General features: G+C 39.0%; 1 protein-coding gene across 2 annotated transcripts in view; it reads right to left on the bottom strand.

The window, feature by feature from the left end:
- Positions 1-2,866: 2,866 nt before the first annotated feature.
- Positions 2,867-23,796, bottom strand: part of RNF217 (ring finger protein 217) — a 67,355-nt gene continuing 46,425 nt past the window's right edge. The window contains exons 3-6 of one of the 2 annotated variants that reach the window (XM_049818041.1): positions 21,304-21,468; positions 13,762-13,963; positions 5,625-5,696; positions 2,867-3,425 (exon numbers count right to left, since the gene is read on the bottom strand). In XM_049818041.1, coding sequence (XP_049673998.1) covers positions 3,352-3,425; positions 5,625-5,696; positions 13,762-13,963; positions 21,304-21,468 — 513 coding nt within the window. In that variant the 3' untranslated portion in view covers positions 2,867-3,351. The remainder of the gene's footprint in view (positions 3,426-5,624; positions 5,697-13,761; positions 13,964-21,303; positions 21,469-23,796) is intronic. The other variant, XM_049818042.1, reaches the window with a different exon arrangement.

The following is a 23,796-nucleotide window of genomic DNA, read 5'->3' as shown; positions in this document are numbered from 1 at the left end:
AAAGAGAAGGCTAGCGCAGAATTGATTTAAGCATTTCCTAGTCTGAATACAGCAACAGCTTCGTGCAAGGATAAATAATCTTCAATATTAAATATGGTGAAAGCAAACCCGATGATCAGCGATGATCAGCATACAGTAGCATGAAATCTGCCTTAGCAGGTTAATTCAGCTGCCTGATGAAGTTTTCTGCTAATGAAGATGGAGCAGAACACTCTGACAGTTTCTTTAGAGTACAGTTACAAAAAACAAAACATGTTTACATAATAAAAACACCCTTGAATTTCCTTACAACAACGTTCATTCCTTTTCTTTCAAACTGATAAATTAATGCTTGTAAAATGAATGACAACTTCGATGCATATAAGCTTTCCCGTGATACGAGCTGTTTAAAAGCTAACATTTTATTGAATGAAGTTTTCTATTAAACTACTTGTCATATTTCATTTAGTTATGTTACATAATATTGATGAAAAATTGTATTTATGTACTATTCAAGTGGGAATACTTTTATATGGATGGAAAAAGACTTCCATATCCCTATTCTGCTTGGCTCTGGATATTCCTTCTTGTTCTACAGAAAAGCAAAAGCAAATATTATTGTCATTCCTATTTTTTTTTCTACAGAGAAAGCAAAATTAGACCCTCTCATCTTTACAAGGTTAAAGATGCCTCATTTTGCTATGTGTAGAAAACGAAGAACCATTTCCATTTGATTTATTCTGTTCCAATAAAATGAAAATGGCCTAGATGAAATGATAATGTAGGAGTTCAGTTGTGTGTTCCTTTCCTCCACCCACAACGACATGCTTTCTGAATATAAATAAGTGCAGATCTATTATCTTCCCTTTTATGCTCTTTATTGTAGCATCTTAATTTCAGATCTTACTGAACTCCCATCAGAAACTGAAAATGGCAAACACGGCAGAGTGAAAACAGCTACAAAGACTGTAAGAATATCTTACATATTTATAAGGAACCAGGAAAAGAAAGGAAATTAATCCACTGTATAGTTAATTAGAGTTAATCTCAAGTACTAAAATATTCTCAAGTGGAATAGTTTGACACCATATTACAGACTGCATTGCAACCCCAAATCTCTCTCTCTCTCTCTCTCTCTCTGAGGTCTGAAGGTTTTTCTAAATAATACAAAAATATCTTCATTATTTGACATTTAAAGAAAGGAATATAAATCCCTGAGTAAGCCAAAGACAACTAATATGTATAGCCTCAGAAAACACACTCAAACCCAAGACTGATTTTAAGGCAGCTTCCAACCTCAGACAGAACACAAATAGAAAACTGATGTGTCACAGAAGAAGAAATCTAATTAACGGGTGGATTTGCATTGACAATAGGCTTTGAACTTTACTTCTAAATGTCATCGCTTCCCCGCTTAATTTGCAAATCTTAGAAAGGTACTATGTCTACCGTTAGGACAACAGGGTCAACATGCCCTTAAATTCAAATGGAAATATTAAGTACTTGTTGTTTAGTATGGTGTGCTTCTACACACTGTTGCAACAAGAAAAAAAACCCAGGAAAACAAAACCAGAAGCTGACAGAAAAGAAGCATACTAGCCAACTATGGCAAGCTGGTACTTGTGCTTCCGGGTAAACAAAATTCATCAGTTTCTTCCACTGAGGCTTTGAAGTCAAAGTGAGTATCTTACAACAGTATTATGTTGGTGGGACAGAATACTATTAACTTAAAAATTACAACTAGATTCAGATTTAATAACAATTTTCAATGAAAGCGAAGGAAAGTACATCCTCTCAAATGATATGCTTTTTGTGGGCCTAAGTTTTGAAGTCTGTAGACTCTTTAGGACATTGCCCATCTCCCTGCTTCCCCCTCTCCCCATATATATATATATATATATCTTCAAACACAAGCACTGAAAAAAAAAAAGTACCTTCACAGTACAATTCCAATCTCCTTTAAGATCAGCTTGTATTTTTAAAATATAAAGTAGATATTTCTCTTACTCAGTTCGTTTCTTTATTGTTTCAGTGTTCTGCTTGCACAAATTGATTTTATTTTTTTTTTCTTTTACGTTATATTTGTATGATAAATTTGGATTATAACTAAAAATGAAAAAATTCTCAGTAGCCATTTTCTAATGCTGAATTACACTGCTCTTGTGGCGACGCGCTGAGAAAGAGGTCTGGTAGCAAACAGTGGTACTCTGAAGTTAGGAAAGAAGAGCAAGGCTAGCTATTCTCTTCAGATCTGTAACACGCCAGGAAGAGAAACACTGGAAGCAGAGAGTAAGAATGAAATGGTCTCCTAAGAATTCATGATCCCTCCCTTTACCCCAAATTCACAGATCTTCCTCATGAGACATCAGTGGATGCTCTAAGTAGCCTACTTAAACAAAACGTGCTATTTAGGTTATAACATTTCATTAAGTCAATCTTCACACAACGACTGCGTAGCACGTGTATTATACGCCAGGTCAGAACGGAAGAGCAGGTTTCCACCTTCCCTGCAAACACGCTTCAGGGAAATCTTGGGACAGAACAGGCCACTGATGCTTCTTGTCATCTAAACCCTTCACATTTTGTTCTGTACCGGGAGAGTTTCAAAACGCTGTCCTCTTCTAACACATCTGTGTCGTCGTCCGTCCCCCTCCCCCCCCCATCAATATCAATAGACTGTGATAAATTAAATACTGAAGTAAAACCAATCAGGGTATTTGCAAGTATGACGGAGCTTCAATACTAAGATATTTCCCTCCGAGGCACTGCAGTTTGGCGGTGGCAATCTACGCTCTTGCCCGCTAGCAGGAGGACTCGGAAGATAACCAGCTGTCGTGCTCCGGCATGTGACGGGGTTTCGGTATGCTGAACAGAATGCTGTGTGATGGAAGTTATTTACAGAAGTAGTTTTTAATACCAAAAGTAGTATGCTCAGTATACAGTAAGAGTCCAAACACTTCTAAGCATTTCCCCCTTAAAGGCCAACACTGAAGTTAAAATGGAGCACATGTTAGCAGTTAAATGCTTTCTTCACAGGCCAAATCGGTAGTAGAGTTGTGGCTACAATACAGACTTTGATTGTCTAGTTCAGAAACAGACTCGAAAAAAACCCTCCAAAACAATTAAAAAAACCAAAACCCCAAACATTGAAAAAGCAGCAGTCAGGGGGCCCGTCTTGTTCAGAGTGCACCAGAGCAAAGAGGCTTTCTGGTCTGCAGTAGTGTTTTCGGCTGAGGGAAGATGGCAGGAGAGCCCCTCTTCTTCTTCCAGGGCGGTGGCTTTGATGCTGTTACCAGCACTGTATTGCTCTGTTGCACAAAGCACGTATAGCCCTTGCAGGACCAGCTCAGTTCAGGTGAGTAAGGTCCACCCTTACCAGGGCATACCTGTCCGTGACCTTTTCCTCTGCTTTTTACAAAGGCAATAGATAGGAAACACAAATAAACCTGCCAAAAGAAGAAAATAAGAAGAAAACCACAATTAAATGCAATTCTTTGTGCAGGTGCCGTGTTCTTTCAATGTACGTAGAGTATTCAGATGCAGCTTTCCATGTCTCAAGAGAATTTAGACAAGGTGTTTGGACAAGCAGAAAAAAATATTAGCCTGTAACAGTCTCTTCAGTAACGAGTTAAGCTACACTTTCTGTTTACTTTACAACAAATTCCCACTAACCCTACTCCCATCTCTGTCAAATTAATTCCTGAACCATGCTGTTTTGCATAAGGTACAAACTTAAAACTTTTAAAAGCACTTTGGCAATCCCTAGATCTAAATCAAAGCCTAATTTAACTAAACTGGTTTTCAACCAGTTTCACATGCAATAGAGGCAGCATGTTATAGCTTTACTTTTTTTTTTTTAATATTATTTATTTTTACAAACATCCTCATCTATCGTGAAGTAATACCAAATGTTTATCCTTGCCTGGGAAAGGAACTATTGATTCGCAAAAGTCTTTTGAGAGAAAGGAAGCTGTAAAAGGAAAAGTAAATAAATGAATCAGATTTATTCAAGTGAAAAATAGTTTGTCTTAAAAGGTACTCTTTCAAACCCAAATGAGAAGCATCTCCCCCTTTCTCTTGACACCAGCTGACTGAAATGGTGAAAGATTTCCTTTTCAGACACCACTACAGTAGCAACATATAACAAAAGACTGTTACAGTCACCAGGGTCCTTGCTTTGCTCAACAGCCTTGTAAATGGTGTAAAATGGTATTCAGCTATGATACTGAGATTACTTTAACAGTTGTGTTGGCAGTAAATATTGCTGTAGTTACCTCAACCCCAAAACTTTCCAATAAATACTTAGTGTTTTTGGAACTGCTTACACTGCTCTTCTTGATCGTACCTTATCCGGCCATACCTTGGATGGGACTTCAGTGGCATACTGGGTATTACTGCAATTACTGCTATTGTATTACTGCAAAACCCTCTCAATTTTTAATATAAGGAAAGAATGTTTTTTTTCCCAGCATAGATTATACCAGATTGCTGAGCAAAATAAGCTTTACTGGCATTAAGAAGTCTTTATTGCCTATATGTTTGGCATAAAAATGCCACTAAAAAAATAAATATTTAAGATAGATATCTATCTACATATATAGATATCTATCTTCAGTGAATCCAACTCAGAATATTGACAGAGGAAAAAGATATGTATTCTTAGCCTAAATACTGAAATTAATAGCAATATTCCTTATTTGGCCAGATGTAGTCTAGGAAAGCTGTCATGGTATTTTGGTTATATGCTGATTGGTTATATATGATCTTATTAATGTAACTATCCTGGTATGTTTTGGCTTTATTGTATCAAAATAAAGGTGCCACATTCCAACACGCCTCAGGGCTGGGCCTACGTTGCAAATTTTCAATGGAGTAAGTAGTTTGATGATGAGTTGTGAAACAGCATGATCCTCAATTGACGTATTACTGCCAACATAAATAGTGGATATGTACTTAGATGAGCAAAATTATACATTTATCATTATGGCTTATTTCATTTCTGCGGGAGAATTCAGTTAAGCCAGGCAAAGAGCAGAGTTGCTAGAATAACTACATCCACATTAATACAACCACGTTAACAGAGCTTTGATACTGTACCAAACGAGTTCACAGTACCACTTTTTGTGATGGAATCCAATCTGGCAGCCTATGCACCGAATCAGATTTTGTGGTTGACTCATCCCAGTTTGCTGCTTTGTTGTTGCTGTTGTTGCACCTTCAAGCTGGAGAGCTCTTGGGACTATGTCTAGTGCCCCAAAAATCTTGTCATGCACATGGCCATGATCTTGGAATTGTGATCCACTGGGGTGATTAAAGGGAGGGTCCAAGTCAGCCAGGCCCCAAGACTACGTTTAAATGACTCTGGCCTTTTTACTAGTTTAACTATACTAGTTAAAGATTTTGGTTCAGAAAACCAAATAATTGGGGGAAAAAACCAATAAAGCTAATAGGCATAAAATGCAAGTAAGAAAAAAAAAAATCCTAAAGGCAATTTTATTCTAAAAAAAGTCATGTGCTTTATACTAAAACAATATCTATGAAATCTGTACTTTCTGTCTATCTCTTTGAGATGAATATACTGAGATGTCATACAGAAAGTCACAGCAAAATCAGAATCAAGACTCAGTCACATACGTAACTCTTACCTATTACAACAGCTATGGCTCCCAGTGCCAGTCCCAGAACCAGTATTAGGGGTGTAATGAGTAGTTTTCCAGCTGAAATGCAAAATTCATTATACAATTCAAAGTAGGCACTTTATTTTTCCCTTTCCAACCATCCATAAATATTTCGATATCGGCCTCCCAAAAGCTGGTTCATTTTTTTAATGCTTTACTAGGATTCATATTTGTAAATCCATCCTATAAATCCAGCTAGGAGCTATTGGCACGCAGCCAGCTCACTGCACAGATTTCTCGCTGCCCTCTTCACCCACCACAACTCTCCAAGCACAGCTCATTTTGTATATTAACAGTTAGCTTGCATTTACTTCTGTTTCTGTTCCGAAATCCCTCAGGCATCGATGGGAATGTGATAGCTATGAAGCTACTATCATTGGGCTCCCCCAGAATCCCACTGTACAGCAACCAGCCGGGAAAGATGCCGAGCAAACCAGTATCTTTGAGAGTTTAGGCTAGCTCAAGGCGATAAGACCATCAGCTCTAAATATGCTGCCGCTTGCTTTAAAAGGCTACGGTGAAGTCCTCGTGTACAGTTGTGATTTAGGTCTAAATCAAACCACAGCCAACTCTATTTTGGATCAACATTTAAAAGGATATGTTGCTGCTCTTAGATGAGTAAGGCAGAGAGGTCGTGCAGCACACCGGCTAGAGTGTAAGAACAAACAAACATGCTCATATTCTTTTTTTCTGTTGAGTTCATGAGCTGTAGAAACGCACAGAGGGAAGGCAGGGTTCCTTCTGAAACACCTAAGCTGAAACCGAACTATGAAACAGAGTTATCTTTCTTGCATTGCATGCTTTCGACTGAACGGCAGAATCTCCCCAGCTCTGCTGGCTGAGTGGTTGGACCAAAGATGTCGCTTGTCCCAGCAGTTTGAAAACACAGCAGGGCAGGCATTTTCACCGATACAGCAGCAGTCTGACCAGGGAATTGAAATTAAGCAGGTCTCCAAGTTAAGCATGTGTTTGAAAGATCACCTCTAGAAAGGGAGGAAAAGTGAGTTTGTTACCTCCCTCTTCCCTGCCCTTCCCTCTCTCAAGTCACTTGGATCCGATTTCAGTAAATGGATTACTTCATGCAATAATGATGTAAGCCTCTCCATAACCTGAGCCACTAATTTGGGCAGTCTGAAGGAAAAATGAGATATTTTGGAAATATTTACAGCAGTTAGATGAATTGGTCCTTTTCATGATCTGTTCTGATAGCTTTTAAATTTCATAGGAGTGCTGTGGGTGCAAAACATTAATTCCTAGAAGAAAAAAACTGGCAAATATTATTGGTATTACTCTAGTTGCTAGGCATCCTAATGGTAGACCTTCTTGGGATTCCCCTGTGCTGCATTCTACACACACAGAAGTTGTCAAATAAATTATTCAAGTGTAGACAGGAGAAGGAGTGTGGAGTGATGGAAAACCTCAAGAAAACTCCAAAAATGAACGATTAAAACCATTTAAAAATATTACCAGAGCCTTTAACAATTTCAAAGCAAAGCTTATAAGATCGTTTTAAGGTATGAACTTTCTTTATTAATAACCATGTAATTAGTGTTAGAAAATTATGACATTTGGTACCAAAATTATTAAAAACTTAAACCACTGAACTGGGACTAAGTACACAGAAACAGAGTCTGCGCAAAAAGGCTAAGCTAGCTTCTGACTAATTTCTTTGCAGACACAAAGAACGGTTCCTAAACTAATCCAGCTTAAGAACTTGTTTACTTACATTTGACAAACTAACTCAGAGCTGAAATAAAGCATGAGTGTCTTTTTTCTTCTGCCTGTGAATATGAAGTTATGAGTATTGTGTAGTTCCAAGATCATATAGGATAAAATGACCTTTCATTGTCATCGGACAGTATCTTTTTCTGGTTATCAATGCATTCTTTCTAAAGGTTAAACTTTAAAAACAAAACAAAAAACCTTTTCTCCATGTATATCTACCACATTTAAATCCTTTATCTTTCCTTACTTTTGTGAACGAAAATTAAGGAACAAGTTAACATAAGGTGAGCAAGACTTGCACAAGTTACCATCAGTAAGAGCACAAATCAGCAATCACTGCAAAGCAGCAGATATATACCTTTTACTCCATTTTTATCAGCATTGACTGCACCAAGTATAAAATGCCCCATTTTATACATCCGAATTGAACATTACTTTATATCCAATTCCAGATTGACACACATCGTTTTGTCATAGTGTGAAGGATTATGAGGCTCTTAACCATAGAATTGTGCCACACCAAGAAATGCTGCTGAGACTGAGGACGTTTACTGCAGGCACTAAACTTCCGAAGATCCACTGCCCTATGTTTGTCAGCTCTGAGACTGCTAGCAGAGAGCAAATGTAAAGCTTGCCTCAGAGCTGAATAAAATCTTGGGTCATTAGTCCATGTGGTGAACCCAGCACTAGGTTATGATAGCCAGCCTGGTAATATTCAAAGCTAGTTTTTAAGGATAACTTAAAAAGAAATGGTTGTAAATAGAACAAGCCTTAAAGGGAACGTTTTTACAATTCTACTCAAATTGATGGTAAACAATTTCTCTACTGGGTTACTCAGCGTGAAGATTTAGACATCTGTGGTAACGTAATAACTGTATTTGCAGATGTCTCAGAGGGGTTGCGTTACTTGTGATATAGAGAACGATATCGTTCTGCAAAATGAGGAAACGTTTAGGGAAACATGAGGGAATATTTTTCTCTTGCATAACTTTGGGTTTGGTTGCAGGTTTTAGGGTAATATATATAACCCCATAAATCCTTAGAGAATTCTTTGCCATGTAAAAAATTAATATATTAGTTTTAGAAAACAAATTTAATCACTAACATAAGAGAAAGTTTTGCCTTCCAAGTCTAAATATCATTGTATGTGTCCTGGTTTCAGCTGGGATAGAGTTCATTTTCTTTCTAGTAGCTGGTACGATGTTTTGAGTTCAGGATGAGAAGAATGTTGATAACACACTGATGTTTGCAGTTGTTGCTAAGTAGTGTTTATACTAAGTCAAGGATTTTTCAGCTTCTCATGCCCAGCCAGCAACAAGGCTGGAGGGGCACAACAAGCTGGGAGGGGACACAGCCAGGGCAGCTGACCCCAACTGGCTAAAGGGGTATTCCATACCATGTGACGTCATGTCCAGTATAGAAACTGGGGGGAGTTGGCCTGGGGGCGGGGGGGGATCGCCGCTCAGGAACTAACTGGGCATCGGTCAGCAAGTGGCGAGCAATTGCATCATGCATCACTGGTCTTGTATATTCCAATTCCTTTATTATTATTGTCATTTTATTATTGTTATTATTATTATCATTATTAGTTTCTTCCTTTCTGTTTTATTAAACTATTCTTATCTCAACCCACGCATTTTACCTCTTTCCTTCCGATTCTTTCCCCCATTCCACTGGATGAGGGGAAAGCGAGTGAGCGGCTGCGTGGTGCTTAGTTACTGCTGGGGTTAAACCACGACAATATGTTTAAGCAACAGAGCCACTAAAAGCATCTACTTCCAGATCACAACAGTCATCTCTCTGTAGATTTAAATTCTAATAGAAGTTTGCATCTGTTTTAGAAAATGCATCCTACCAAGTATATACAGGTGACTTCTGACAAATCAGACTGCCTTAAATGATAAAGTTGCTAATGAAGGTTGGATCCTAGAAACACAAGCTTCCTTCTGCAGCGCTGAAAGCCGTGCGTACATGAAGTGAGTTGTGCACTCTGTCCTGGGACAGGAGAACATGTCAGTCAGATCTGAAAACATGCTGCTTTCAGATTTACCTATCTGAAACGCTATGTACCAGCCAAAACACTTTATTTGCTTTAACAGCATCATCACACGTTGTGTCCTGTTACATACCCATGAAGTACCTAGCAACTGGTTTTGAATATAATTCATCCAGCTCAATTCAGGTGGTATTTAAGTGGCATCTTAAGTACACGTAAGACAGCTGAACATGTTCTTCCTTTCTGTGCAATTCACCGCTAACTCCAGTTATAACCAAACTTTCTGCCTTCAACAACTTAGCCAAATAATTACTATGAGAATGAAATCTCTAAGTCTGCTGGGATTGAAGGATAAAAGCAATTTCACCTTACTGTACTGGTCACAGGACAAAGTTTCTCTAAAAAATCCTCTGGCTAAAGAAGGGAGAGAAATGTCATCAAATTCAGAGACCAATTCTGCTCCCAGGTTTTCTTCTCCCTGCGATTTCTATTACCTTATCAAAACCAGTGGTTTACGAAGAAAATTATGGTTAAATTTATGCTGCCGTAAATGCTTTTCCCTTATTTTTATTACAGAACAGTTTGTGACTGTAGGCACAAACACTTGCTTCTCAACAGAAACCATGGTAGCATGCCAGCCTGCCATGAAGTGTTCTTTCCTTTCTACACACCCCACCCACCCAGATTTGGTAGAAACAAGCCAAAAAACCTTCACTCCGCAAGGCTACAAAATCATCACACTTAGTTAAAAAAAGTATTTCTTCTCCAGAGCACAAAAGTAAAAAAAAAGTCACAGAAGAAAATGTATCTAGCAACACCTTAGCAGTCTCCCACTGAGGAGATAATGTCCTCTTAATTTCCACTACTTAGCTAACTAGCAAAGACATTTTACTACAAGAAATCCAACCTTTATTTCTTCCTACATGTTCCTAAAATTTAGAGACTACGCTTTTAATGTCCTATCTCTCTGCTACCATCTCCTCTTTTTAACATCTTCTGCTGACTCTCAGAATGGAACCAAAAGCCAGGCTTGTGCAGTAACACCTACTGATGATAATGCTGCCCTCTTGCCTGATAAAGCTTTAACGTATTTACATTTACAGTTCTAGCTACTGGGACATCTCTGTGCCGAGGTGTGATCCCTAGCTGGAATTAAACATTTCTGGGTTTTCAACTTGATCTTAAATGATTAAGACAGGGAAACTTAAAAAAGGAAAAAGAAAAAAAAAAGCCAAAAACATGGCAAAGAAGAATCTGATAGATTATAAAAGAAAAATATGAGAAGGTAAGCAAGCTATTATTATTTACTCGATTCCATGATAACAGAAGTAACCAAGGAAATTATCAGGAATCAATCAATAAAAAAAAAGCACCCACAACAGAGAAATGGAAGTATTTTCTCCACATAAGACATAGTGAAACCCTACAGCCCCTACCAGAGATGTTATGGAAGCCAAAACTTAAGAAGTTTATAAATTAGTGAAGGATACATCTATTGATAGTTATTAAGCAAAGGTTCAGATACAAACCTTAACTAAGAAATGTCTACAGCAATGATTACTGGAAATAGGCAGTGAGATCTTATTTTTAATTGACCGCTGTTGGGGACAAGTCACCAGACAGACCTTTACACTCACCCAATTAACAGGCACAGATCAATTCTGTTGAAGTTTTACAAAGACAGCTGATCATGCCAAATTTCCACCATTCAAGGTGGCAGAATCCACAAACTGAACTGACACTGCATCGCAGTTAGAGATTATACTGTCTCAAAAGAAAAATGTAAGGAGACATAATCTTACAACAATATAATGCCTTCTTAAAAAAACGCGTGCACATCCACACGTGCACTTGTGTGGGAAAAAGTACAAAAATCCTAGACTGGCTCACATATGCCAATCATAGCAAAAATCGAATCCAATGGAGGAAGAGCAGTGAGCTGAATTCTAATCTGATGTAAATTGTTGAAACTTTTATTTTTGTTATTTTCACGTGTGACTTCTGTTAGGGCTCTGGAGTGTTTTGGTAGTTATTCGTAAAGTGTATCAGAATCAATATTAAAATTTAGAGCTCTAGAGGCGACAGGGATTTCAGGTCATGAGTATCAACGCAGAATTCTTTGAATCATTGTCAACTTGCGTGCTAACAAGCTATTGTAAAAATGAGGGCAATTACCACATGTGCTGGCAGGCTGAGCTAGCTCTGCCTCTATTCAAATGATGACCAGTCCTGTGAGAAATAGCACTGTGTGACAGAGATAGTCCTGGAGAGAAGTTTTTAACAGAAAACCCTATGAGAAATTTAAGCTGAGGCTTTGAGCTTTGCTAATCTTTCTTGGTTCACTAATTAAGGCAAACCACAAGTACACTAGCAAACAGGAAATGAAAGTAAAATATCTTATACCTTCTCTATGCATGTTATTTATAACTATGAACATACGCATCTTCACCACTGAACTTTAACTCATATAGGCTCTTCCACATTTCTTTACTGCCTCCAAGTCACTGTTTGCAAATAAACTAATTTTCTTTCTTACTAGTAGAAGCTGTTTCTTTTTAAAAGGAAAAAGTTGTGTATTATTGTTTCCTAAAACAACAAACAGGGAAAATAGAAAATAGTTTTAATAGTAGTTACACACATGCAGTACACACACCTGTATTTTGGACTTTGTGTGTGGCATTAAAACATGCCAACTGAATATTTAGATACCTTACATGGAAACCATTGCAAAAAAAAAAAAGACAATAATAATAATGTTATTTTTTGCAGATCTATGTCATGATAAAACTAACTTATTTTATATTTGTATCTCCGTTGTACATAGAAGGCTTAATCTTGGAATAAGGTTACCCATGATTCTGCACGTGAGCAGCACAAACTTGGTAAAGTCTCTGAGCACAGTCCCTTGCTATCATAGATGCTAATACCATCAAATGCATTTTAAAACAGCTTACATTGTTTGCCATTGTGGCTTTTACTAAAAGCTCTTCTGAAACCCTACTAAGCGCTTTGAAATGGTTCTTGAATTTTAAGCCTAAATTTATTCATGAACAGTTAATACTCATGTGCTTTAGTGCCAGCATTGTCTTTAATCTTCTCATGCACTGGAATTTATCTCCACAAAATGTATCAGGAGTAGGCAGATCTAATCATTTGGAATTTTCATCCACTTTACTATTTATTTCTGTATCTTTAGTTCACCTCTCTCAAAGCTTGTTCTAAAGCCTTGCAAGTTCCTGAGGTCAAAGTAATGGGCCTGGATGACTTACCGTCGTCATTTGTTAAACAAGCATTCCAGGTTTGTGAGTCTCTCACAACTTTGCAGAGCAGCAAGATCGGCATTCTTTTTTAGTTTGTGTGCCAACTCTTCTGTTATTCTAAAATGGAAATCACCTAGTTTTCTTACTGGAACATGTTTGGCTCAGGAGTATTGTTTTTGCTGCAGGTCTGCTGACTTCTATTTCCACACATTCACTCTCTCACCTTTACCTCTACATTCAACATCACCAATTGATTAAGCTCAAAGCATTTCCTCATCCTAGGTGAATTCCAAGTCATCTTCAATTTCTATGCCTTAATTCAAAGTACAAAAGTTCTATTTTCCTTAGTAGGTCCCAGTTTTCAACAGTTAATACTCATGCTGTAAACTCACTATAGTGACTGAACTTAATGTATATGTAAGATACCACATAAGGCAATAATCTACTTTGTTACCCATTTTATTTGTGCTTCTATAGGTTGAGACAGGTATACACCTGGGTCAACAGCAAATTAGGAGTGCCTTTTTTTTTTTTTTTCCAAATAAAAAAAGTCAAGCTTTTGGCATCATATTCCTGTGAGAGAAATTAACGTATATAGTTGTATTTTGATTTAAGCTGGATTTTACCTGAACCAAAGCTAACAGTTAAAAGATAAGTGTCCTCCTATTTAAATGGGCAAACCTGAGCGATTTGGTTTTTCAAACCCAGATCAGGTTCAAATTCAAACAACGCTTTGTTCAATTGGATCCTTGACACAGAGGTTCATTTAAAAAAGCTTCCTGCTCTGATCCACTTCTATATGCTTTTAGGATAATGATCACAGCCAGTAACATGCATATTGGCAGTATTTTTCCAATATGCTTACATATTATTAAAAAAGGTTAGGAAACAGAAGCTATCAGAAGAGGACACAATACTTACTCATGCACAGTCCATCAAAAAAAGGGAGCACAAATGCTTTATATTTAAATATATTTAATAAACCACCTTCTACATAACTAAACAACAGGCTGCCCATCCGATAAATAAAAACCAGGGGTTTAAAGTAACTGTTATTGATGCCCTCCACCCAAATCGCCTCATTGTGCAGCTCTCCACAAAGAACATTTATTTATCCACTCACCACAGACAGAGCCTCGCACTAATCTCCTTAAATGTGGTCTCTCGGGGAGGTAGCGGTATTTGCATCCAAAGATACTGAGGTTTGACGTGTGATCTCCGAAGAACCGGAGCTGGCGGTATCTCTCCCCACAACGGTAACAGAAATTAGTGTTACACTGTGAACAGGTCATGTGGTCACACCCTTCTGTTCTCTGGATGTGGATCTGTATGAATGGAAGAAAAAAAAAAAGATTTTCTTTTCCCCCCCTCCGTAAGCACAGGAAAATAGGCACTAACCACCCAGTGCAGTCCGTGCATCAAATGAAAAGAAGCTGCAAGCAACGCCCTGCTTAACTAGGCATTTGCCTTAATTAATACTGCAGCTGTCCTAAGGCAATAATGGTTTTCTAAGGCATGGTTCAGAGCATCAAATATACGTTATAGTTGTTTCCAGATTTCCATAAATAATTTTCCATATAATCCTCCTTCTTTGTTTAAACACTCTTTGTACCAGATGAGAACGAGTGATCCCTACCCTCACTGAAAATTTGTTTTTGTTACTGAAGCAGACACATTAGCACCAAACTATTTAAAATAAAAGCAGCACAGTAAATACAGTTATGAACTCCGTTTGACCCTTCCACAGATGGGTTTCCTGCTTATGCCACCTGTGGCCCAACTCCCTTTCCCATTACCATCACAAATTGATTTGGCATTTTACAATAAACACTAGAAAGGCTCTGCTGTTAGAGTGAATGATTTGAAAAGTATGGATTTTTTTTTTTTGTAAAAAAAAAAAATAAAAAAATTCCACAACTCGTATAAGAGAATTACACCAAGCTGTCACAAAGCGCGCAGTACAGTGTGAAGTTGGGCTGCCTAGGTTCTACATCCATCTTTATGCTGATTGCCTGCACAAATAGCTCCATTCCTGTATCTCCACGTACTCTCCTGCAAAACTGGTCCATTTACCTCTTTGCACAGATTTGGTAAGGCTTCAGTCTTAGTTAATAGTTGTGAGAGTCTTAGTAAAGAGGGTAGTCCTGGGGCTGAGTATTTCCCTAAATCAACTATGATTACACAGCTACTGCTAAATCTTGCCAACTGAAAATATAGCTAAATGGGGTGGTAAGCACACACTTTTCCTAGCTCACAAAATTGCTAAACACTCCCCTGTCCCAAAACCAAGCTCCACGGTGGAATGGCAGATAAAATTACCTAATAATTGAGGTTGGAAGTGACCCTTGAAGTTCATCTATTTTAACCCCTAGCTCCAAGCTGGGCTAACTTCAAAGTCAGATGAGATTGCTCCAGGCCTCATCCCACTAGATTTTAAAAATTTCCAAGTACGATTACGTCACAGTCTCTTTGAGCAACCTGTCCCCATGCTTCACCGCCCTCCCTGGGAATATTTTTTTCCCTGACATGCAACTGGAATTTTATTTGTTGGACCTTCCAATGGATGAACAAATGCCTCCTGAAATTCTTACCCATATCTACATGTATTTATCTTGCAGCGAGTACAGGTAAAGACAAGCCATCCCCGCTCAGTGGCCCTGCAAGCACAGAGACACTGAAATCTCAGCTACAACTGCAGCCTCTTACCTCGAGAACGGCTTGTGACTCCTGGGGCGTCCGACATTTTTGGGAGGGTCAAGGGGGTTTGTTCTCTGGTGCTGATCAGGATTCATCTGGGATCTGAGAAACCTCGCTTGCCCAAACAACTACTGAAATTAGCACTTTAAACGCGTAATAAAGGGACGTTTTCCACCGGTACTACTAAGATTCCAGGGTAGATGTAGTTAACAGTGTAGTTCCAGGTACACCTGCCAACTTCCCAGTGCCAACTGGAGTGATCTCAGAATTCCTATTTCTACACTTTCAAATGCTTCTTTTACACATAGAGGGCAAAAGACATTCACAAAAGAAAGGATTGGGCTATAAAACATTACATTCTAGCGGCCAACTATTCTACTTGCATTCATCCCATAGAAGGGTTCCCATGCTTTCCAGAAGCACCTGAAAAAATACCGTTGCTGATGAGCTTTATAAGCCACTTGACTTCAAAACTTTCACATTTAAGCACTGACCACAAGCAAAGTGGAAAGAAAAGTCTACCCAATATTTTAGCAACTTAAACATAACTTCTGAAGTTATACACTATCACTACTTTCTTCTAAAAGGGATATCATCAGTTTGACTTTTGCCTTTATTTTTCAGGTTTTATATGAAAAAATGTTGACCCTACTCATGGAGCCATAGTTAACTTAAATCCTAAGAGATTAACTTGAGCTGAACTTAAGGAATTTCAATAGTGACTTAATGTATTTCAACAAATTAACTTTAAAATTCAATTCCAATTAGTTTTTCAGGGGACTGAAATTCAGACAGCAACTATAAAGAATTTTGTAATTTTAGAGGTACCTTTCCTTATCTGCTGATTCAGTGACATATCTCCATCTTCACAATGTAAATGAGGGAATTAGATCTTAAGACACTAATGAGAATTACCTGGTTGTTTTCTTTTCTTTTTGAATCAAGACTTTTGAATTCTCCTTTCTCTTCTCCAAATTACCAACCCAATCTATTAAGTTACCATCCAACCTAACTGAAAAGCTGTACAAGCCTGGAGCCTATAAAAACCCTAGATGCAAACCAAGACTACCTCATATTTCAAAAATAAATTCATTTTCTTTGGTAGTAAGAACTTCAAGCTGCTGCTGGCAATAGCTTTATACATTGTACCATCAATATCTTTCAAATACCCACCTCTTGGACACTGCCTGCCATCCTTCTACCCACGCTCTCCTAGAAGCATCCCAGCTACAGTTAGCCAGGCACCACTCCTGAACCACTTCTGAATCTACTTGGTTTTGCTCTAAATCCTCCAGACGCAAAGAGGGCTCTGGAGCGTTTTGGTAGTTATTCGTAAAGCATATCAGGATCAGTGTTTTAATGTCCTCTTAAAACACAAAGAAGTTGATAGAGGATGTATTTGCTTACGGACATGCTGCAATTACATGTACTTTATCTTTGCTTCTTCAAAAAGTAAAGTATTAAAAAACTTTTAGCGAATACTTATCTGCACATATATAACTGTCTTCAAAAGCTGCAAATCTGAAACACCTGGTTGTACATCCCTATATTTTTGGTTACAAAAAACTTTGCCTCTTTTGCTGAGGAGAGACTTCATTAAAAAAAAAATCAAATAATAAAAAAACCTCCAAACCACCTTAGGTGCGGGACGTGGACTCCCTGCCATACGCACGCAGACTGACAACGCCAGATGAACTCTGCGCGATTTGGTCGGGCTGCTTTCAAACCTAAGACGTGACATCCCACCGACTCAACTTCAGGTCTGGTTCACAGGGCCATGCCTCCCCTCCCCGCAGGATAATCCACTGACAGAGACGGATGACAAATCTATAGCTCGGCAAAGCGATGGCTGACGGGTCAGATGCCACGCGAGTGTTCCTGCTCCCTCGGCAATAGCGCAGCACACAGCAGGCAGCCGCGGGAACGCGCGGGGCTGGGAACGCGGCTCCCTGGGGTTTGCTGCGTCCGTGCGGGGTTCGGAGGCGAGGTGGGAGCACGACTGCAAGCTCAGTTTCTGCCTCCAAGCTTTTCGGTCAGCGTTACTGGCTTCATCCCGCACCCAGAGCCTGCTCAAAGCCAAAGACGGACCCTCACCCTACGGGGAAAGGTTGAGTCATTCGGAAACCCTCGAACGGCTCCCAGAACAAGAGGGGAGACAATTACACACAGACGGCAAAGCACGCAGAGCTTCGAGTCTTAAGGAAACAACTGAAGTAGCACAGCGGCTATTTCAGACCCTCCCTTTACAGCCCCTCTGCATGTTACGTGCCCTCTCACAAAAATCTTCCAGGGAAATCACTTCCAAGCGATCTGAGGGGGAGAGTGGCCATTTCTCCTCCACTCTTTCCGAAAAAAACCTGGTGCACAACTTTATCGCTTCACATACAAGCAAGGACTCTCCTCCCTGCAGAGGATGAGAACTGATTTGCAGACCACCTTCAAAAACTATGCCCCAAATTATTTGGTAATGCTCATATTAATCCAAACAGTGAATATGCAGATAAGAAGTACATAGTCCTTGATTTGCATTGACATCCTTGTTTACTTAAATTTCTACTGCTGTTCAAAGCTTTCTAAGCTAGAGCCGCTGTTTGGTGTTTCCTCAGACAGCGTTGTTTTTGAAATCTGCGGTATGATAACACCAACATGAAGTACTTCCTTGGTTTGCTGTACTGTAAAACCACTTGCGGGAAAAAAGGCATTTTGCTGCAAACATGTTGTTGCAAGAAATTGTAAAAAAATAGAACCTTAAAACAGTAGTGGGGAAAGGCAAATAAGGTTATGGATTTTATGAAAAGGCAAGGATTTTATGTAGCAAATATCCATTCACTAGCCAGCTCCCTCTAGAACGAGACCAGCACTTTTTAGAAAAGCCTTGTTGAGAAAATATAGTTCACGCTGAGTTTCTCAAAATAGCATATAATAAATCTGGAAAAGGCCCTATTAAAAACAAAAAATACATCAAAATTAATTTAAGATATAGTTTTAAAAAGTGGCATTTTGCAGTATTTCCATATTGACATATAGTCACAACACGAATCCACAATTATGTATTTTGACGTGTAATATTTTTATTTGCTTATGTAAGCATATCTTGGAGAGACCAGGTAAATATAAGCTATTCCTATTAGATGCACTGAAGCTATGTCCACCTACAGGAAAAGTAATCAAGTTTAAGCTTATTTAACAGTGCCTGCTACTATTCACATTACCAAGGATGATGTTCTTTCAAAGCACCTACCAAAACCACCAAAAAACTTGTCAATGCTTGCCTAGGGATCTGCCTATAGACACACACAGACACACACACCATCAGAGGGATCCCATTTTCTCACCTGCACGCCCAGACAAGATAATAACTGTGCATTCTACTTCTCCATGGTAAGGCTACTTAAAGAAAGCGTCTGTGTGTATATGTGTCTGTGTGTATATATAATTATCTCCAGAAGACATCTGTAAAATAGGGTCACGGTTTACACTGTAATCAGTATCACACTTTGGAAGTTACCAGTAATTTTACAAGTTATCTCAGTAAAGAAATTCTACCTCTACTGAAGTTTCTACCTTTAATTTCCATTAGCTTCAGTTTTAGCGTAAAGATTGGATACTGATATCCTGACACTTACAATTTAATCTTGACTTTTCCTCAATGTGTTTGTCAATTTTGGCTGCCGCAAATTTTTATCCAAAACATGAAGGAGGTTCTTTAAGTAGACTATATGCACATATAGAAACAAAGTATGTTGTCACCTGAAATGTTGCCTTTGTGGATTCAGAACAAGGATAAATCAAATAGTATGTTACCAACTTTGTTTCCTCTGTCACTCTTTTCTCTATTTTATTTGAAAATATGACAGTCATCTGATTCAATCTTATTTTATATACAGGTTTGGGGAGGATAGCTGGAGAGAGAGGCAGAGAAAGTATTAGCTCCAATGCCCCTGACTCCAAATTGCTAACTGTTGGTATGTTTATCCCCATGTGCCCAGACATCTATTAATGCTTTGATGAAGAATGCTGCATAAGATGTATTTTTTATAACTACTCAATAATCGATTCACAAAGAAAAAAGAAAAAGAACAGTACCACTAACTGCTGGCTAAGTAGTTCTTTTGATTACTTGCTAGTTATAGATTTGATTTAAAAACAAACAAACAATGTGCTGATATAAACATTTTGGAGGTTGTAGGCAGGAAGGATTTTTTTCACCTCTGAAGAAAAAGTATCAGGAGTGGGGGTAACAATACAGTTTATGAAAAGGTTGAACTGTCTCCTCAATATTCACTTCTAATACCACATTACCAGAAAGGACTTGTTAACAAAAGTTCTTTATCTGTGCTAGTTTCATAATTTTCCATACTGCCTCCCACCATGCAGGAGGTTTTCTTTTGTTTAAGAAAAGAAAGCTAAAGTCTTTTTGAAATTAATAGCCAAACTCATGCAACTTTAGGCTTCAAAATGAGCGACTTAACCTGCCTAAGCTTCAAGTGTTCAGCCTTTTCTTTTAAAGATGGTGAGAACAGTTGTGTATTTGGCATTTTAAATTTGAAAGTTATTAAGGATAAACATGTTACTGTTAGGAGTTGTAGTTCCTTTCTCTTTGCAGCTAGCAGCCCTCTTCCCCCTACTTTTCCACATTCATACTTTTTTGCTTGGTGCATTTTATTCTTCTTTCTTTGGACAACTTATTTCAGTAGTTACATCATTCGCATTGTCCTAAAAATTGAATCTGGACACAAGTCAAAGAATTAAAACCATAACATACTACTTCTCACTCCAAAAAGGAACAAAGTTTGTGAAAGGATTTTACTGTAAGACTTCCGAGAAACTGAACTTTTTTAGAACTGGCTCAAACCTATCAACTCTTACCAAACAGCAAGCTGTTAAAACTCTGTTAAAAAGTCACGTGTGTGAGGGAGGAAGGGTAAACAACCAACTGCTGATTTCAGAGCTCTCCGAACTTTTCTTAGTGTTTTTAAATCTTTCAATTTCAAGCTATGGCATCACAGGCATTTCTTTCCCCAAGACCAAAACAAAATAAACTGAAACATTCTCTTATTTGCACAGGGTAAGGCTCAAAATGTGACAGAAGTGTACTTTGGACATTTAGAAGTAAATCTTCCCATTCAGTATTTATTTCCTGCCAAATGTTCCAATTTCCTTACTTTGTCCTCTCCATGAAGTAGACGTGGAGCAACAGATTGGTTCAGATTAGGTATTCCCTTTCAAAAAACAAGGACAGTCCCCCACCACCACGGTGCTCTCAAGGTTTTGACTTACTACTCTGTCAGTAGCTGGAAATAAGTGCTGTGAAAAAAAATAGCGAACAAGCATAATGGCCACCTTCATTAAGGGCAGCCGGGGCAGGGGTGTGGAGGGCTGCTGCATCTCATTTGAGTAGTGGGAAATACTTCCTATCCTGGAAGAGATTAATCACATTTTTAGGGTGTGGGACTGCACTTCAGTGTTGACAATTAAACTAAATAATGAAAAAGACTTGTGAAGAACTGACATTTAATCCTAAAAAACTTCTGGGTTTGCCAGATGTTAGTCTCCCTTAGTTAACTTGTTGATAGAGTACTTTCTGCTTTACTCAGAAATTGAATTCACCCAAGCTCTTTGGAAAACCTGACTTAGGGCATCATATTTCTCTAAAGCTTTACATTTCTTTAAAGCTTTATTTTAGGAATAATTTATTCTGTAGCACACATTCATTATAAGCATCCGTCAAAGCCCCCTCTTAGGATTTTTGTAATGTTTCTTTTACATGCCGAGATTCTGCAGAATCAGCGTGGGAACCAGCAAGTGCAACATCTGACCTGTTTTTCTCAATGGGTCATTGACAAGAATCTGCACAGCAAGCGTGAACTCCATTTCCAATGCTGAGCAGAAGCTACAAATGTTTACTTTAAATACATATTTAAACGGTTCGAAGCCACTACCTGCAAGCCAAGGGAGAGCAGCTCACCTTGCATTTTGGACACTTCTGGGCATTCCTCTGCCCGTGTTCGATTTCGTTGGCCCAGTGACGCAACAGCTTGTCTCCCTTCTTGTATTCTTTGCAGTTAACGCCTTCATGCCAGGGAGAGTGGCACTTGAAACACCAGACAAATTGGCAAGATGGACACTGGATCTGTACAAATGAGAAAACACCACACGTTTGCAAGCTGGGCGCTGACCCAACTGGAAAGCCCGTTTTAAAACCACTGCTCTTCCATTAAGAGAGTAGCTGCCCAGCAAAGGTCTAACATCTTTTGAAAGGTCCATTTCAAAAATGCGAGAAGTTAGGGAAGCTAACTTGTTCTTTTTCTTTTTAAAAGAGAGAAAATACAGAACTAATTGCTAAAGCCAGGAAAGGCCCCGATCAAAGCACAAGTAGCTTGGTTTAAGCATAGGAGCTGCTTCCCGAATTTACCATGTGGCTCAAATGCCAAAGGCCAAAATCCAGAAAGCTTACTCACTTGCCTCCAATGCATGTGAGATCACCTAAAAATCAGCAGCCAGTTTTCAGTGCGGTAGATCTCAGCCTTCTAGTTATAAACGTCACTGCCAAGGCGATTACCAGGGAGAACCTGGTCTTCTGAAGGGGCTCTACAGAGCCCAGAACGGGTTCTGAAGCTTATATTAAAAATGGTCCTGGGAAAAGGGACCAAGACAAGGGTCTCAGCCAAGGACCACGACTGTCTTCTCTAAGTCAGGCACCTCCTTTTGCTCTTGATTGTGGAAGGGCGAGCTGAGGCTGTGCCAAACAGCCCGCTTGCTACAGACCACACCTAACGGCAAAAGCCACAAGCCAAGCTCCTTAAATTGAGAAAGGATCTATTCTTCCCGCTCCCTGGGTTTTAAATCATTGTGTCAAACAGGTACCATCATCACCATGTCTTCCTCCAGAGCGTGGCAATTTTTTTGAAAAAAAAAAAAAAAAAAAAAAAAAAAAAAAAAAAAAAGAAAAGAAAAGCTATGGCAGCTGCTGTGTTTGTAGAAGCAATAAACAGAGGCACGTTGCAGGTGCTTATCTGATGAAAGACAAGCCTCCGACCTGGATCATTACTGAGGAGAGCAAGAACTAGAAGCCACATTAGACACAGGCATATCTAGGCTCCTGCATCATCTTCGCTCTTTCTGTGTTTGGCAGCAAAACGTCTCAGCCTGGAAGACGAGCAAGCGCATCTCTCGAGCGACTGCTGAGCCCTGTCCACCAGCTCCAGCTGCAGCCCCTGCCTGGCACTGCCCTGGCTTTGTACCAGCTGAGGGACGGGACCGAGGAATTCAACCAACCAAAAAAAAAGGCTTTTTTAGTTGTATCTGCATCCAGACCTCATTCACCACCAAACCATGGACATGTCTTTGCTGGCCATGCGTGGCATGGGGGTGCTGCTCGGGAAACTACATCCTAGGGTGTAGTCACATGCAAAATTTCCCAAACCTATTTCCAAAGCCCTCATTCCCACTAGTTGCTGTGCCCGCTGCTCAGACACATTGACTACTGACGTGCTGCCTCGGCTCCAGTTAGAGTCCAAAAGTAGGCGCTTTGATCTCCCTTAAGTATTTTGCTGGGGGGCAGCCAAAATTATTATTTATATGTGCAGTGCCTACATCCGTCACTACCAGCATGCTAATACAAAGCTGATCTGATCTCTGATGCATGACAGAGAAATGAATCCATCTGCTACCCTTAATGCTACTCCTCAAGTTCTATACAGAGATAGCATTTAGTTTTTTGCCTTTAATATTTCACATTAAAACCCTAATTGACACAATAGCTCAAGCTGAGCATTTTTATTACCCTAGTTGTCTTTAACTTCACCTGTAGAAAGCAAATGTTTGGGGGTTTTTGTTGTTGTTTGTCTGGTTTTTTAGTTTTGTTTTCTTACACTGCAGCAGTGTGTAACAGTCATAGTTTCATCTGTATAGTGATGTATCTGTCTGTGCAGCACTGTTTAACCAAGTATTTTACCTTTAATAGTGGACTGTATGGTGTGCTTGCTCAACGCATCACTTCAGCCTACCTCTTTATGCCAATCCACATCTATAAATCAGCAAGTGCAAGCATGGGAGTTATTGGTCAAGAGAATTAATAATTTTCTCACTACCCATAGTGAGTTTCCCCCTTGAGGATCCTTTGCCTGGGCATAAGGCTAAGTGCAAAGAAGGGAAGCAGCATCAAGAAATTGTCACATTTTCTTCTTATGAAGCACATTAACATTTTAGTCAGTTACCATCTACTAGTCATTGTCCTTGTAAAAAAAAATAAAAAAAATCACGCACACATTTAAGTGTTAGAATACAAACACTCCCTTCCTATCAAGCAGACTCAAAGGCAGTGTAATATTAAAATGGATGAAATTCTGATATCCTGTATCCAGTGCAAGTATGACTTACTGCTTTCTGTAGCTACAAAGCGACATTTTTGCTAAGGCACACAGTAAGATACCTCGCACAGAAGAAAAGTGCACTTATC

This window comes from Accipiter gentilis, chromosome 15, assembly GCF_929443795.1.
Source record: "Accipiter gentilis chromosome 15, bAccGen1.1, whole genome shotgun sequence".
Classification (NCBI taxonomy): Eukaryota; Metazoa; Chordata; class Aves; order Accipitriformes; family Accipitridae; genus Astur; species Astur gentilis.
This window is presented reverse-complemented; position numbering and strand designations above follow the sequence as displayed.